General features: G+C 35.8%; 1 protein-coding gene across 7 annotated transcripts in view; it reads right to left on the reverse strand.

Moving 5' to 3' along the window:
- Window positions 1-17,663, reverse strand: part of KLC1 (kinesin light chain 1) — a 51,800-nt gene that overhangs the window by 11,476 nt on the left and 22,661 nt on the right. For 3 of the 7 annotated variants that reach the window (XM_040558826.1, XM_040558822.1, XM_040558823.1), the window contains exons 4-13: window positions 16,614-16,692; window positions 14,442-14,667; window positions 13,865-13,952; window positions 13,022-13,123; window positions 12,312-12,485; window positions 12,067-12,166; window positions 11,128-11,177; window positions 10,972-11,039; window positions 8,973-9,081; window positions 5,208-5,369 (exon numbers count right to left, since the gene is read on the reverse strand). In XM_040558826.1, the coding sequence (XP_040414760.1) occupies window positions 5,208-5,369; window positions 8,973-9,081; window positions 10,972-11,039; window positions 11,128-11,177; window positions 12,067-12,166; window positions 12,312-12,485; window positions 13,022-13,123; window positions 13,865-13,952; window positions 14,442-14,667; window positions 16,614-16,692 (1,158 nt within the window). Of the gene's footprint in view, window positions 1-797; window positions 1,200-5,207; window positions 5,370-8,972; window positions 9,082-10,971; window positions 11,040-11,127; window positions 11,178-12,066; window positions 12,167-12,311; window positions 12,486-13,021; window positions 13,124-13,864; window positions 13,953-14,441; window positions 14,668-16,613; window positions 16,693-17,663 lie in introns of those variants that run through there. The other 4 variants (XM_040558827.1, XM_040558824.1, XM_040558829.1 and 1 more) reach the window with 3 other exon arrangements.

Below are 17,663 nucleotides of genomic sequence, written 5' to 3' on the forward strand. Positions count from 1 at the left end.
GAATTGTGAAGACATGCTCAAGCAACGATTCATAATAATTAGGAAAAAAAGCCATAGTATGTCAAACCATTCACCATCACCATGTTACCATTTCATAAGAACGCATTGTGTTTAACAGAGTACAAGCCCCAAGTGAAAGCATTCCATCAGTCTAGAAAGAAAACTGTTTTATTTTTTTCTAAATATCCATGGTACTTGCAAACATGTTTGTTTAATCCTAAAGTCACTACGCAAAACATTTCTGATCAGAAACATGTATGGTTAAATTATTGTGCATCATTTTAACTCTCACCAAAGAAAGTGTAAAACATGACAAAAACACATTTTTTATACGTTGCATTCATGTTTTACGCAGCTGTGCTCATCCAAAGAAATTTCCAACTGAGCACAATTCTATTTGTATGTTTTACTCTTAAAAACAAAAAACAAAACAGTTTAGTAAGAGTGACCACTTCCTACTTCAGAGATACCTTATGTGATTATGAAAGGAAGAGTTGTAGAAGAAGAAAGCAAAGTGCTACTAAGCAGACCAAGACAGACACCTGAGTTGGAGTGAGTTTATTAGAAGTTAGAAAGACAAATACACAAATCACTGAACACCAAGATTAGTAGAGAAAAGCATAATTGCCAAAATTTCACACAAAGACTAAACAGCAATGCTACTTTAGAATAATCATAAGTGAAGACATCCAGAGTTCCATATTGATGTTAACCATGTAATAGGTCTCTAAATACATTTTAAAGCACTTGGAGAACATGCCTTACTTTTATGTGTTTTGTTTTTTTCTTTTTTTTTGTTTTGTTGTGGTGTTTTTTCTCCTGTAAAGATCACCATCATGCCATTTCAATAATACCTTGTGTGATACTTTTAACTACCTTTTTTTTTTTCCATAGTGAACAGCTACTTATAAAGTTCATTGTTACTTCTTTACTAATGTATTACACAGCAAATGGTTGTAATAACATTTTGTATGACTAGATACATATCTGGCAAAGCTACACGTGTACAGAAATAGAAAACCAAAAAGGACACCAGCACTGAAGGAATGGCCAGTTTACAGGGAAGTGTAGCTCTGACAAGAATCTTAAGGGGTTTGCTAAAACACAGCAGTCAGTACTGAAGAGAGAAGTTAAAGCTTGAAGATGGTGCACGCCCGTCATGCAGGAGACAGTATAAGAACCACAAAAGGCATCTAGGCCTGTCAGAAACGGAGAGAGAAAAACTGAATGAAACTGTTGGGAAAAATTCAACAGTTTTCAATTTTGAACAGTTAGGTTTACAGTATTTCTAGGTCACACTCAAAACAATGTTTTCCAGAGTATTTGGACTGCGCTCAAATACAAAGTGCAGGCCCTTGCAGTTACCAGAACATTAATGTTTATGCAGTTCAGCCTACATCACTAATGTACAACATACAAACGAGCATGAATGATGCTGTGCATTCGTTAAGTTAGAATTGGTACAAAATACAAAACATCTTGAAGAAGGGAGAGCTTTGATATTACATTTTGTAAACAAGGAAAGGATTTTTCAGCTGACGTTAACGCAAAAATAAAGGGAAAAATAAAAAGAGAAGAAGGAAAGAGAACAAGGTGCATTCATTTCAGCTTTAACTTCTGTGAGGAATTTTCCTCGAACAGAACTCTAAGAAGAAAGAGGTCTGCCCCTAACCTCCAGACAAAATTCTGTTCATTCTCTTCAGGAATTAGAATCCACCTACCTGTCAATTCAGTCTCTTGAATGTTTTAAAACACTTATGCGTATATATACACACATACAAATATACATATATAAAAAAATCCAAGTGGAAACTTCTCTGCTTTCACTAGTGCAACAAGGCAGCTGAAAGAATTTGCCTTTAAAAATAATCTGGGGTTCAATCAACACAACTTCCACTCTTGGTGCAAGTACAGATGCCACTACTGATACCGTCAACATGTGTTGAGAACCTTTACCTACAGCAGCAGGAGCATACAGTAATTAACACGGGTTTTGCAGGTGGCAAAATGCCTTGCTACTGGGTGACTGAAAGATCAAAATCTAACCAAAGAATATTTTTGTCTCAAATCCTATTGTGTATGTTGGTCAAACTTTTAAGAATATGCTTCCGTTTGGCAGGGCTAAATAAACTGAAATCTAAAATTCTAGTTAGAAGTATTCGATCAATGAAAATGCTAGTTATTCCTATGTTCTTAAACCAGTTATGCTGCAGTAGTCACAATGGTCCAAAGACCAAAGGCAAAACAAGTTTGGTAGCTATAGAGTATAACTTCTATTATGCTAACGCATTCAGAATTAGTAAACAAGCTTTTGGGTACTTCAAATCTGAAATATAAGCATCAAGCTTCCAAGTTTAAGACTGACTATAGGACTAACACCTTCAAAACGTATTCAGGCTAAAAAAAAATCCTAAATCCAGTGTAAGCAAAACCAGCACCACCAACAATCACAGAGATATCAATTTCTATGGCAAAGTTTAACTGCCAATTTTTACACCACTCAGGGAATGAGAATCACCTCTGTTTGCTTACAACTCCCCACCATTATCACCTCCTGTACTTTATATCTATCAGCTACAAGGCCCATCTGATTTGACTGTCTGACATTCTCATTTTAACAAGAGCAACTTTTACCAGCTAGTATAGGGTAACAAAATTTACTGCTTTCATTTCACACCTGAAACTGGACTTGTTTGCCCAAAAGCCCAGCTTTTTGAAATATCTTTTATTATTCTAACCCATATATTTCCTTACACTAAAAAACATTACCTTAAACACTATTATACCATGACGATTTTTAACTGTCCTCCAACTGGCTGCAAAATCAATTGACAAAAATGCCCATCTGATATACTATCATTTTCTTAAAAGTGATGCAAGAGGGAACAGATTTATTTTCTTCTTTAGAAAGTGACAGTGATAAAAAAAGATGTAAATATTCTAAGCAATAAGAATCTTGAGCTAGAAGAACAAGTTTAAAGGATTTGCAAAGATAATTCTCCAGATTTCTGGTGTTTTAAGACAAAAATACATCATTGAATTTTCAAGTATCTTCTTAGATTTAAAGAATGGACTTCACAAGAAACATGTAAAGATGCACTACACAACCTTAGTTAGTTCATTTTAATTGTTAATTACAAATTTGGCTCAATATTTCATTTCTTTTTGTAAGAATATGACATTGAAGCACACAGTGCTTGCTAGGAATTACATATAGAAGTCACTTAATTACAATATACTCTTCCAACAAAAAAATTCATTGAAGTTTGATGCTCTACAGACTTCATCTACTCTGACAGCCAAGAACATGAGTCAGCTTGAGCACCTCAGAAGAATTTAAATGTAAAAGGCAAGCCTTTCTTTAAGCTCTACAGACAGCCTGATTAAAAATCTATTATACCTTGTGAATCAGAATATTTTGTCTGGAGGAAACACACAAGGGTAAAAAAAACTACACCATATATGTACAGGGAAGAACAGCACTGAAATAGAAACACTAGCAGTGTGGAGGGAGAGAGAGTTGCCCACTTTATATATAACATGTAATATACATTCTTAAGAGGGGAAAAAATAGTAAATAGTGAAGATCAGAATAAAGCAATGCCACTTGAACACACTAAAAATGAAAAGTTTGTCTTGGGAGGGCAAAATTGAATTTTTCAGATCAAATTTTATCACTGTGTTCCATTCAAATATTGACCTAGAAATACTGTCTATTGTTTTTCCAGAAGGCCCTTTCAATCCAAAACCTGCATGCTTGTTTAATTAATGTCAATAACAGAAAAAAGTTTTATCCATTTAGAACATATAGTCATGCAAAGTACAGCAGAAATTCAGGGAGGAGTACAGTACACAGTTCTAACGCTGAATGGGCAAAATTAGAGTTAAAAAAAAGTTATCCAACCTTCCTTTGGATTTATTAATGATGCAGTATTATTCACGAGAGATGCTGATTGACTGTCTTGGCACTCAGAACACCAATGCCAAGAAAACAATAACAAGGAGACAAAAGAAAAGACGGAAAGAACATTCTCCTTTGGAACTAAACCAGTATATGTTTTATCAAGGTTTCTTTGGAACTTGTAGATTTCAAAGATTTGTGAAGCGTGGCTTAAAAACAAACAAACAAAAAGATTGCTATTGTAAGAGAAATGAAACTTCAGAGCACTCAGTATTGCAAAGTAGGCTACTTCCCCTCCCATAAAGCAAAAGCAGGCAAGTACACCACTTCTATAATCTAACAGAATATTTTCAGCAGAACTACAGCTGGGAGTTAGTTAACAGTGCAATAGATATCCCATTGCTAGCAATGGGATAAAGCATGGGAAAGATGGTGTGGGAAGCCAACAAGTACATAAACCAGATCAATTACTGAAAGGTTGCACTGTCTTTGAAATAAAGGAAAAGAATAGTTAGAAGATGCGTATGTAATCACATCATATGTGTTTAATTTGTGACAATCAGTGTTACGCTGTGAAGCCAATACATAAGAAGAACAGAAACAAGCCCTGACTCCAGTCAAGTTCTAACATGGGAATGCGATACTAATATTTCGCCTAAGAAAATGACAGCAATTTCACATCTCTTATGTGATGGCATTGCGTATTCAAATGGATTGTGTAACAGCCTGAAAAATTAGGCTGTTTCTTCTATTAAGTTGTATAAGGTGGAGATTGGAATTATTTTAATATTAGGTTCATCAATTTACTTTAAAACCTCTAACACTTAATACATCTCCATAGCAAATGTTGTGATTCCAGCAGATGCAGCACTTTCAAGGAAACATTTAAACTGTGGGCAAACATGGCATCAAAAGGACAAAAGCAAAAGCAAAAGTTGATTGCCAGAATACTTCTACCAGTAAAAAGAAACCCACTGAAAAGCAATTAAATATCAGACCATAACCAGGACACTCAATCAGCATTAATTAACTCAGAGTTAAATACAACTGCTTGGGATTCTTGAAGAAATTTCACCGTTCAGAACAACAACAGAAAGGATGTTTTAAAGTTTTAAAACATTACATTTGTTTTTGATGTGATCTTATGAAAAACAAGATATTACTCTTTATTTCTTAACTGATTCTGCAGAATTACAAATGACAAAGTAGATCAACCATGAACCAATGACGATACGATAGGCTGGTGAGGATTTGTGATGGTGATAATTTATCTAGGCTATTTTCTTAAACTGTGTACTGTACTTACCCCATTCCATTCTACGCTCATACTCACTTCCTCGCCTCCATCAGGCCCACTCTCGTATTTTACCACATCAACATTGAGGCTTTCTCGGCTTCGTCTTTTTTCTGTGCTCTCAGGGTCATTCAGCACTTCAGCAACTCTCTGTTTATGAACATTGTCAAGACCCTGAGAATTTGATAAAACAGAAAGAGGTTTTATTTTATTACTTGCTGTACTCGTCTGCAATTCACAGAAAATAACCATATCAACAAACAAGTCAAATACACAATTCCATCGCTCTGATTCTGCTTTCAACAACTATCTTTGGCGTCTGAATATCTAATTCCTACACACAGTTGCGTTTTATTTAAAATACAGACATATGACACAATACAGTATTATATCCTTCAGAAAGAAATACGATAGAAGTTAAATAATAGAATAGAATAATAGAAATTAAGCTTATAATAGGCAGAACAGACTAGATACACAGACAATAAAGTATATTTACCTTGTTTTAAAGAATGCCTATTGATTACCAAGTAATCCTTTAAGTATCTTTAAGTGCTAAAATACCTTTTATGGGGTATTTTACTCTGCACTAAAAGTAAAGGGAGAAGTCTTTAGCACAGAAACTAGAATAAAAATAAAATCATGTTCACTCTCTTTATAATAAACCTAGTCCACATCATAAATAATTTTTGCTGACAGGAAGAGGTCCCAGAAGAATACCTTGCACATACGAAAATACTCTGCGTTTTTTACTTTGCAGCATCAGCAGCAAATAAAAGGGGGGTATCTCTAGGGTAAATCCATGAAGTCCAGCACAATGTAAAAAGAATACAAAAACCATGCAGAAATTCTACCTATTTTTTACACCGTTACATTCTAAAACAGTATGTGCAATTGCATATTTTTTAAAAATAGGAACAGAAAAAGATAAACAAATGAAACTAATTATAAGACTTGCACTGGTCAGTGATTAAGACTTCGAATCACCTGCTCAGAATTAACCACACAGGCAAAAGATAGCTTGTTAGTACAAGCAGACAATTCTTCACAGTGATTATCCAGTAAAAAGCGATGCAATCCACTGTTAATAGCTTACACAAGCATTACATGTCACAGGGAACATGTCATGTCATTGGGAACACTATTTCTGATTTGAAGGCAATCTGAATTTGGCAATCCTAAAAGCTAAACAAAAAGAAGGTTCACCTTCACTCTTAAATGCAGAACAAATACATGAATAACGATGAAGGCTGTTGTTGCAGTGGCATGAAGAAATCAGGTTGTTGGATCCCAACAACTGCTTTCCACTAACTGAAGAGTTGGACAGCCTTCCCTAATGGAATTCTACACACACGGAACCGTGAAACCAATATACGAGCATGTATTTTCATTTCCATGAGGCCATATGGCACAAAAAAGTGACTTGAGTTCACAGACAGCAGAAAAGCGTAGACTCAAAACAGCTTTTATACCAATCCTTTTAGCAGCACAGATTATAAAAAGCATAAATCTATTTTAATTGTGGTGATAGCTCACATATGGACTTTAGGCTCTGTTCCAAAGCTATCATCTCATTTACCTCACATATTTAAATAAATAAAAATAATTTTAAAAATAATAAAAATACACCACCACTACCAAAAAACAAGTAACAACAACAAATGATGAGGAACTGCACTTTGGAAATTTGTTTGATTCTGTCAGGAAAGATGAAGGGCAAAGAACTTGGCTGGTCTCCAAAAACCTAGGACGTACATCCCAGAAGCTAAGACAAACAAAACATGCATGAAGGAGAACAGAGCCATGGAGGACTGATGCTTTTCCATACCTCAGAACATAAACACCTCTTTGGTTTTAGCTCAGAAGGGGAAAATGCATTAACCCTGCCTGTTCTTTAATGCCTTTAATAGAAAGGCATTCAATGCTGCTAGGAAGACAGCAACGTCTCCTACATGCCCAAGGCTAATGCTGCATCTGATGTGACATATTAGGCAATAACGGTGTATATATTACATTACACACCAATGGAAATGTGAAGCATGCTTAAATAAAAGTGAATTATCAGCAGCAAGCCTCCAACGGACTCAATGAAAATGGAGACAAGGAACAGTTTTTCCAATGGTATCAACAAACCACAAGTGGGCTGATTTAACAGTACTCTAAGAGAGACTTCTGACAGCAAGATTCTCCCATCCTTAATTCCCAAATAATAAAAAATAATTCCAGGTTTCACACACACATACACACGCACACACACACACATATATATATATTTAAATAGGCAAATATAACTACAAGCAATTTTTCTTTCAGTCTTATTACTATCGTTTTATGTCCATTTACCTTTGTTGTATCCACACTTTAAAAAAATAAATCAAAAAAAATCACATGTAATGACAACAGTAAAACTAAGAACCAAAGGAAATATATTAAGATATGTAAGATGCAATGTACATTCATTTCTTATTTTCAAATCACATTTGAATAACAGACACACCAAAAGCGATCAGTATGAGCTTACTTTATTTTATTAAGAATGACTTTTGTATCTGCATTGACCATTTCCCCTCACCTTTGAATTTTCCCTGCTGAAGAACTTTCCTCCCACATTCATACTTCGCTCTGAACAGTTTCATTCCATTTTTTTGACAAATACTTTCTAGTTTTCCACCAGGGTTGGTAGAAGAGTGAACTTGTGTCACCTTGTATCAAAGATTGCTGAATTCACCAGGAGAGCATGAGATTTGCCAGGTATGTTTTGCTCTATCACTTTTCTAAAAGTCTGCTTGTATAATGCACCAAACACTGAAAAATCATTCTTTAAACAGTAACTTCAAATTAGTATAACCAATTAAAAAATAGTACATTAAAGATATGGTCCATCATTTAAGTCATTTTACTTGAACTAAGAATTTAAGTTTAGAATTTTAGATGGCCACATAAAAAAAAATGCTTCTGAAAAATACAAATCTTATTTACTATTCCATAAGAACACAATTAAAATTGAACTTTCCAAGTTTTTTTGTTTAGATTTTCTTATTTTTGCTTTCCATCTCAACAATCCCTATTTGCTTGTCCAGTGTTATGTACTTTCATATTAGACATTCTATGAAATCATCCCAAAGGAAAGGAAAAAAACAAAAGCAGTTCCCTATCTTTTAAGACAGTGAGAAAGGGTTACTTGAACAGAAGATTTGACAACACAGAGACAGCCTTAAAAAAAGCAGAGTAGTCCGCCTCAAACTCTAATAACCATCCTATTCTCCGCAACTGATAGGTTTGTAATCGTCTTCCAAAGGTTAGAGTCAAGCAGTCTGCACCAGCCACAGTCAGTGACATGCAGAACAAGAACATCTGGAAGTTTGACAGCTCATTATTAGTAGCGCATCTCAGACAGAACAGCAATACTGGCAAAGAAGATTATCAACACAAACTCTCCATTCTCCCTTAGCTACAGTTTGTCTCCCAGGGCATGTATCCAGCTGAGGACTGCTGGCCAACACAAGGTTTTCTGCTTTTCCATTTTGCACATAATTTGACCCACAATTTCAATCATGCCCCAGGTACATGGTGTCACTGCCACAGCAATTAACTGTTTGCAAGTGTTAGGATGGTATTGATTTATCACTAGATCAGACTAAAATTCAAGGGGGACACCAGGCACCAGACAATGAATAGCTAAATGTTTATATATTTTGCATGTATGATAGATACTGAAGTTGAAAGTCTGCATAACCGTAACACAGAGATAGCACTAAGGGGAATTTTTGTACTTGCCTGTTTACGAGATCTCATTGCTGCCTCTTCTAATGTTTCAGCAGCTTCAAATTTGCCTTGCCGTCTGTAAAGTGCCCCAAGGTTCTTTAAGGTAGTTGTTACTGTTGGACTATTAAAAAAATGAATACGTTAAATTCTTTATTAGTTTGCGGATTAAGAAAACAAATGAATATATCCACTTTTTTTTGCGATTATTAAATGTCCTGAAATATACTATACCTTACTTCACATACAGGAAATATCTGTTAAGCCATTTCAAACTGCACTAACAACTCACGCTAGGATTAGTCAGCAGCCCTGAACCTGAACATTAGTCACTAGCCTCTAGAGCTACCCAAGAGAAAACTGGAGTGCCATATCCTCATGTTTCTCAGATGCATCTCCAAAGGTTAAAACTTAGTTCAATCCTGATGTGTTCAACTGAATAACTCTGAAGCATCCAGAAAATATATCTACTCATACATACAGTGGCTGTTACTGTAGCATGCATTAGTCACAAAACAAATGAACAATTCCTTTCATCAGCTATTAATACCTATTTTCAGTTTCTGTGCAAACTAGGTTTGAACAATAAAACAAAGGAAAAAGATAGCACATTTCATTAACAAGTCTCACACTCCAAAAAGACATTTTTGATTCAATGGCACCATGAGAATTAGCTCAATCACAATATTATTGCTTGAAGGTTTGCTCCTGTAACAGCAGAGGAAGGATTTCCTCATGCATTAGAATGAGCTAGAACATGAAAAACAAACCAAAAAATGCATGGCACCTAGAGTTCAGGGTGAAAAAAACAGGGTAGATTTCAACAGTACAAAGGTTTTTTGTTTGTTAAATGTAAGAATTCAAGCAGTGAAGAAAGAAAAAACCCTCACTGAACATCACTAGTACTAGCTGCAGGCTTTTCTTCATTCATTGTACCATGGCGTACATTAAAAAGACAGTTAAGGAACAAAATTAAAACAAACAAAAAACATTTCACCAAGTATGATGCATACTGAAACGCTTGTTTCTCGTCTTCCATTTTAAGATACACATTGTCAGTCTCACAAAACGAATATTCTTCAGGCTTTAGAAACTCAAATCACGCAGAAATGTAGCAGTTTATTTTTTCTTCTGCCAGCTAGAAACCCAAGGCTCAGTTATTTTACTGCATTCAGCTCTGGAGCTCCCAGCACAAGAAGGACATGGACATATTGGAATGAGTCCACAGGAAGACCACAAAGATGAGCAAGTGGCTGGAGCACCTCCCCTATCAAGACAGGCTGAGGGAACTGCAGCTGTTTAGCCTGGAGAAGAAAAGGCTCTGGGGAGACCTTACAGTGGCCTTCCAGTACCTAAAGGGTGCCTACAGGAAAGCTGGGGAGGGACTCTTTGTCAGGGGGTGTAGTGATAGGACAAGGGTGAATGACTTTAAACTAAAAGACGGTAGGTTTAGATTAGATGTAAGGAGGAAATTCTTTACTCTTGAGGGTGGTGAGGCACTGGAACAGGTTTCCCAGAGAAGCTGTGGATGCCCCATCCCTGGAAGTGTTCAACGCCAGGCTGGATGGGGCTTTGGACAACCTGATATAGTGGAAAGTGTCCCTGCCCATGGCAGGGGGTTGGAATTGGGTGATCTTTAAGGTCCCTTCCAACCCAAACCACTCTATGTTTCTATGATTATTTGCACAGTCTCCTTTTTGCTTCTGGTCTTCTCTAAGGGTTTTGCTGGGGCAATGTCAGGGAGAGCATGCATGCCAGCCAACAGTATAAAAAGAAAGGTGACCTATACTAGATCTCATCAGCCTAGATTAAAAGCAGCCTCAGGACATGAAAACTGCTACTGTCTGTGTTCCTGAAACCCAGTTTTGGGCCTGAATATCTAATACTATAGCTTTTGTAGCCCCAAGCAAGTTGCTTGTTTGTTTTCATTTCGAACATGCTTTAATCTGACATTTCTAGATACTGTGTGCTGCTATGTGGTTTGCCCTGTAAAAAAAAAAAAACCAAAACCTACCTATCCACTTTGCAAGCTTTGTACCAGCCACCATATTCTCCAAAAGATGTACCATCTTTTTGTTTTCCCTAAAAACAAAAATAACAATATTTTAGTTATAAATCAATTATTTTTATTTAATGAAAACTCAGAAAAAGATTATGACAATGGCCTTACTTTGCATTCTTCCCTCTCTTCTGCATGCATCCAAATAGGCTTATTTTCATCTGATGAAACAGAAGAAAATATTTTATAGAAGTACAAAGCTACAAAACATTCATTGCAATATTTTCACCCTTCTGAAATAAGGCTGAGAACCAGAGAGTTATGCCACCACCACAACAGAGAAGATCATTGTCTGTACTACAGAAAGAAGCACAAGATCAATAAAACTTTTTTTTTTTTTTATAGTTTTCAAAATCTGTCTTTTTATTATCTGAACTTAGGAACAGTTACTTCTGAGAAGCTTTGAAACCAATACGTATTGCCATCACTTTGTCATGCGCCTAGTTATGTGCTAACAAACACACATTTATTTCTTTTATCGTAACAACTGTTTCGATATCTACAAAGCGGTGCATATGCTACCATCACAGAATGCAATGAAAATTCTTCACTGTGATTTATAGTTGATGATGAAAAGCATTTGACTCCAATGCATAGTGTAACTTACAGTAAAGTGCTTTTCCCCCCATTCTTTAAACATATTAATGAAGGACTCGTATTACAAATATATTTATTATGTCATTAAAAATCTGTACTGACTTTTTTCTGTGAATGGAAAGTGACCTATTTTTTTTTGACTCTATAAAAATAGCAAAATTAGTTTCTGTTGTGCATAAATTATGCCAGAAATATGATACATAAGACATAAACCTGAACAAGTTTCCCTCATTTAAGAAAAACTCTCCTATTGAAATAAATGTTATTACTGTATCTAAACACTTCCTTATGATGAGTTTTGCAGTACTTCAATGCATTTGTAATCTCGCTTTTTAAATCTGCCTCAAGCAGACAACAATTTTAACCAGGATACAATTGCCCTCCTACAGATTTTATTTCATAACTACTACAAAAATCAAGCATACATTCAAATCTAGGGACTAAGTTACTTACCATCTACAGAGCCAAATTCCCGTTCATGAGCACGAGTAAGAATCTCTTTGTATAAAGTTTCCGCTTGCTTAAATTTGCCTTGTTTTAGGTAACAGGATGCCTAAAAACAAAATACCCCCCCAAAAGGTATCAGCACACTGTTTTATTTAGGTTTGATAAATACAATAAATATATTCTGAATAAAGGTATGTTTCAATTCATCAAAAAACGTTACTTTTTCTTAGATTTATTTATAAATGGCTTACCAGGTTATTCTTTGTTTTTGCAACATTTGGATCATCTGGTCCCAGCTTAGTTTGGTAAATCTCCAGTGCCCTCTGATAGTAGTATTCTACCTCCTCATATTTACCCTGGTTCTGGCATAGTAAAGCCAAGTTATTTAACTGTTTGGCAACATCAGGGTGATCTTTCCCCAGGACCTGAAAAAAATCAAAAAAAAACTTTTATTAAAACACTCTCCAGTCATCATATCAGGGTTTAGAAATGCATCAGTTAGATGTAACCCATTGTTTTTTAATCCTCAGCAATTGCAACATGAGGATGATGAAAGCAAACTTTGAAAGAGAAGGACACAAAAGCCACTCAGTTCTATTATAAACCGAGAAGGCTGTAGAACAATTTGCAATAGGAACTATGTTATATGCACTATATTGTCAATATACAATTGACAAATATACAATTGACTATACTTGTCAAATCAAAGATTATTCAATCAAAAGGAGAAAAAAAGGTAGAGAGGGTTTATTAGAAAAATACAGAATTTAGAATATACCCGGAGTGCTGTAACAGCTATGTAGAACTACTGGAATTTAATACTGTTTTGCATTTCAGACATTGGTAACTACTGTGATTGATCTGGCAGATCTATCCAAATAAAATATAAAACAAATGTAGGGATGTTTACTTCCACCCCTACAAAAATCCATTCAAATGTGCTCTATTTTTTTAATCGTACCTTTTCTCTGATTTCCAGAGCTCTCTTACACAAAGGTTCAGCTTCTTTATATTTTCCACGTTTACCATAAAGTACTGCAAGATTGTTTAGAGTTGCTGCCACCTGCCAACAGAATAGAAATATCACTTATTGGAATTTGCAGATACAAATATCTGACAAATTAATGTATCTGCAATGCACTGATGTTTTCACATTTTCCACAGTGCAGACCTCTTGAAATTTGCAAATGAAGAAATAAACATTGCCAAACACATACATACATAAAAGGAAATCTAAAAACAAGAATGAACAAAATCATGAAATAATTCTACTTCATTTGTGGAAATGTCATTTAGTACATATTTTCTGCATACATTCTTGTCTTACAACGTTACCCATCAAATTTATACTCAGACCCGCCTCACTTTGACACAGGCTGCATGATGTGAGATACCCCAATTTTAAACACCAAGTATAAGTGTTTGATTTATGTTTCATTTAAAGGCAGCAGCAAAACAAATCAGAAGTATGCCTTCATTTCAAGTTTGAGAAAGTGATCCAAGTAAGCAAATTTAAAATCTTTCTTCACAAATTAATCTCCCATAGAAGATCCATGCGATCTGATCCAAAAATCAAATAAGTGCAGATCATTTGTGGTGAAACAGCATCGAATATAACCTTCAAAAGGCACATTAAATATTTAAGAGAAAACGAAGAATTTTACAGTGTGACCTCCTACCTGTGCTGTTTAGAGATAAGCCAGGTCTTAAAAACTTTCCTGTTGAGTTTAATATTAGAATGAGTTGGGGGGGAAAAAAAAGGTAAAAAACACAACTAAAAACATGATGTTGCATGTATACAAACCGCTGGATGATCTTTGCCCAAAGTCTTTTCACGGATAGCCAAGGCGTCATTCAGGAGATTTGCTGCATCTTTGTACTTGTTTTGGTCTCTAAATTTCAAAGAGAGTCAAAATTAATATTGGGGATTCAGAAGAGGAAGTCATAACAGCGAAGCTGGCTTCAGTACTGGCCTGAAGACTGGCTATTACAAGAGAAGAGTAACTCAGAATACATTCAGGAACCAGGAAGTGAAAACCTGAAGCCCATATCTGTAAAGTAGTTGGCAGATCGAGGACTATCATGTACTACTTTCTATATTCTCCAATTTCTGCCTCTAGATCATCTGTAAGTGGGTAATCAAGACATGCCCCCTCAGTAAACCAAATAAATAAATAAGCTTCACTCTCAAGACAAAAACATAGGCAAAAATGCAACAACTTGTTTGTCTTTTAGCATGCGTAGACATGTATAAGTATTGCAGAACCCTCTTGAAGGTTTTAATAAAAACCAGGGAATGGAAGATAAATGCTGAACACTGATAGCCTATAGCCAGATATTAACTATTTAGTTAGCTGACATTTATCTGTTACTATACAAACCTGTACACCAAAGCAAGTATGTTCAACATAGTGGCAACATCGGGATGATCATGACCTGAAGTCTTCTCCAGATCTTCAAGAGCTTGTTTACAAAGAGGTACAGCAACCTCATATCTACCTTGGGATGCGTACTGAATAACAAGATTATGAAGGGTCCTTAATCTTGCTGGAATTTCATATCCACCTTGTTGGGCAGCAGCTGCTGCACTGCTATGCTGCTGTTGAACTGGAAGAAATTCACAAAATTTTAAGTCGTTTAAAAAGATGACCATAACTTGAAAACATTTAAAATTAGTTAAATGACACAGAATGAGACTGAATTGTATTCCTTTAGTACAATGCATTGGTGCTGGAACATGCTTCACAGCAGTTAGTCTGTCTTTAACTATGACAGCAAAAAAGACTTTTATTCTTCATATTCTGTCCTTGCTTTATAAACAAGGGTACTGTTTTAATATTATTTCACACTTCTAGCTGAAAGGGTCAAATCTAATAAACAAATGAAGAAAATAAGAAACTATTTGAGCTCAAACTATTAAGAATTCTCAAGACTACATCATAATTTTACACACACAAATATTTTCCTATGGAAAGTTTTTTCTCAGAAAGATTTTCTAAGGAAAGGAACACTAACACAGACGAGTCAAGTACCTGCAGCAGAAAAGCTCAACTGATTTATTCTTTTTCCCTTTATTCTCCTTCTATAAATGTACTTTTTGTTTGTTTGTTTGCTTCCCTTTGCTGTAACAGGAAATAATTAAGGTTGGCATGAAAAGGATTAGAACACCTTGGATGCCAGGAGTAATAATTACAAGAGAAAAGGCACCAAGACAAAGCCAGTGTCAACATTTTGGTTTTATTTACTAACCCTCAGGTTTAGCCACTTATTTTCTACTAGCTACTAGGTTTTGGTTTTTGAAACCCCCTTCCCATTCCTCCAAACAACCCCTTTTCTCTTCACCTGGGAGATTTCAGGAAAGACTGAGGAAAATCATCTCTTACTCATTTTTATTAAATTCCAGACAACACACAGGACAAGGGTTCCAGCTGTGAGCCTGACTTTCTTCTCTCCTTTCTATTAAGGAAAAAACACTCTCACAGCAAATGAGAGTCTTTTTATGTCAGTGGAATCATACAATTCTAAGCCTACACCCACAATTACTGCCTACTGAAGCATTTGAGTATTTTTTCCTGGAGGTCAAGGAAACTACTGAAATGTCACCCTCCTCTTCGGTAAAGCAAAACAGTAAAACGATAGATGGACTATGCAGGTATAGAAACACCTCCGCCACACAACTTTCCTACTATAAAATTCTAGATAAGGCTGGATGAACTCAGGATGGAGCTCATGCTCAACACTAACCTTTTCTAAGCTCTTCAAATCCTCCTTCCATTGCTGGTGTTCACTACCGTGCTATCAAGCATGCAGTGCACTTTGAGTATGAGTCCATAATGGAATTCAAAACTCTGATCACCAAGGTGGAGTGAGTCAGATACTGTTTTCCCGTCATTTATCTACTAAGAGTCATACACCACCAGCACACTGCACATACACTACAATATCAATACATTATATAATATCAGCTTTACAACTGTAAGAAAGGCAAAATATTTCATTAAGCAAAGCTTATCTATCAATGGCTTCCTTCACCCTCTAACTCAAACTTCACTCCACCCACATTCATCAGTCCTTCTAACCTGAATACAACCCTTCTAGAATGGATAATAAATTAAGGAAAGAATCGTAGCAAAAGATTGCATGAGAAAGACTTCATGCTGAAACCTGGCCTAAAATGTTAAATCAGATAATTTAAAAGGTTAAAGAATTTACCATCTGGGCAGACCATCAGAAAGCTTCACTCTTTCAAAACATGCCTCAGTCACTCTGCCATTCTGAGGCCCACAAAGACTCTGGGACCAATTTGGTGCTGAAGTCAGCTCCAAGAATTTTGCAACAGAGCTAGTAAACTGATTAAAAATCTAGGCCCCACACATATCAATCATCACAACCAGCTTTCTGGCTTTCCTGTTTCCTTATTCTAGCAGGGCAAGAGGCATTCAGCACTCCACTCTGTCCCAGAAGCCCCTAAGTATGGATTTGTTTTTCGGATTAGCATCTTTAGCTTCTGCACAGAAGAGATACACTGACATTGTAATTTGAAATGCACTTACTTCCTTGACCTTGGTCATCTTCATCATTGGGAAATAAATCATCCAAAGGCTCTTTGGTGGAATCTGTATCTTTATCCTCCTACGGAAAAAAAAATTGTTACACTATTAAATCTAATGCATAAAATGACAAGTCTATTTAACCTGCACTGTTAAAGCAACTCCCCAGTTCCAGAACTTTGGAATTGTCGAGAATAACATTTCTTGAAGAAGTTTAATTATGTTCAAATGTATTTACACACTCTGTCCTGAAACAATATGGGACACCTTCAGGAGAGACAGGAATAGAAATCAGGTCTCCTAGATTTCAGTCTTAATTTAAGCACACAAGAACATATTTGTTACTCTTACGAAGACATCATACCTACAGAAAGTACCCATGGAAGAGTGAACACTACTAAATACACAATTGTCCACTGTACTTTGAAGTCATATGCAGTTAGAGATGAGCAAGGGAGGGAAAGAAAGAGATTCATCTCCTGAAGGAGAATAAATTTGCACCAGCAACTTTAATTGTCACATCAATTTCTGAGGACTCAATTTCTGCACAAATAACAGGCTTTTGCAATTGTGATCTGTAAAGTTCAAAAAGAAAAAAAAAGCACTTGGAAGGGAGTTCATCTCCAATATTCAGCTCCTGGAACCATACTAACTTCTGCAAGATCTATCAGTGTATATTGATTTTAAACAACCAAAGATCATTCAGAATTCCACAGTCACATAAAACAAAGAAGCAGATCATCCCCCCCATCCTGTTTCCTATATATGGAGCCTACATAATATTAACATTTCTGAGAACTTTAAGAAATATTTCTCCTTACCGAGAAATATTTATCTCAGTAAGGAGAAAAACCAAGAGCACATTCCTTTTTTTCTGGCTCACCATCCAGCACCTTTTTCCATAGATGAGGAAAAAGCAACTGCTGTCATTGGCATTCAGGCTTAACAGTTGCAAAGTTGGGTGCTCTGCAAAAACAGCAGATTGATGAGACTGTGAACTTCCCACCTGAGATCTTATTTTAAGTGTGCAGATTCCAAGTTTATTGTGAGTAT

Source organism: Cygnus olor, chromosome 5, assembly GCF_009769625.2.
Source record: "Cygnus olor isolate bCygOlo1 chromosome 5, bCygOlo1.pri.v2, whole genome shotgun sequence".
Lineage (NCBI taxonomy): Eukaryota > Metazoa > Chordata > Aves > Anseriformes > Anatidae > Cygnus > Cygnus olor.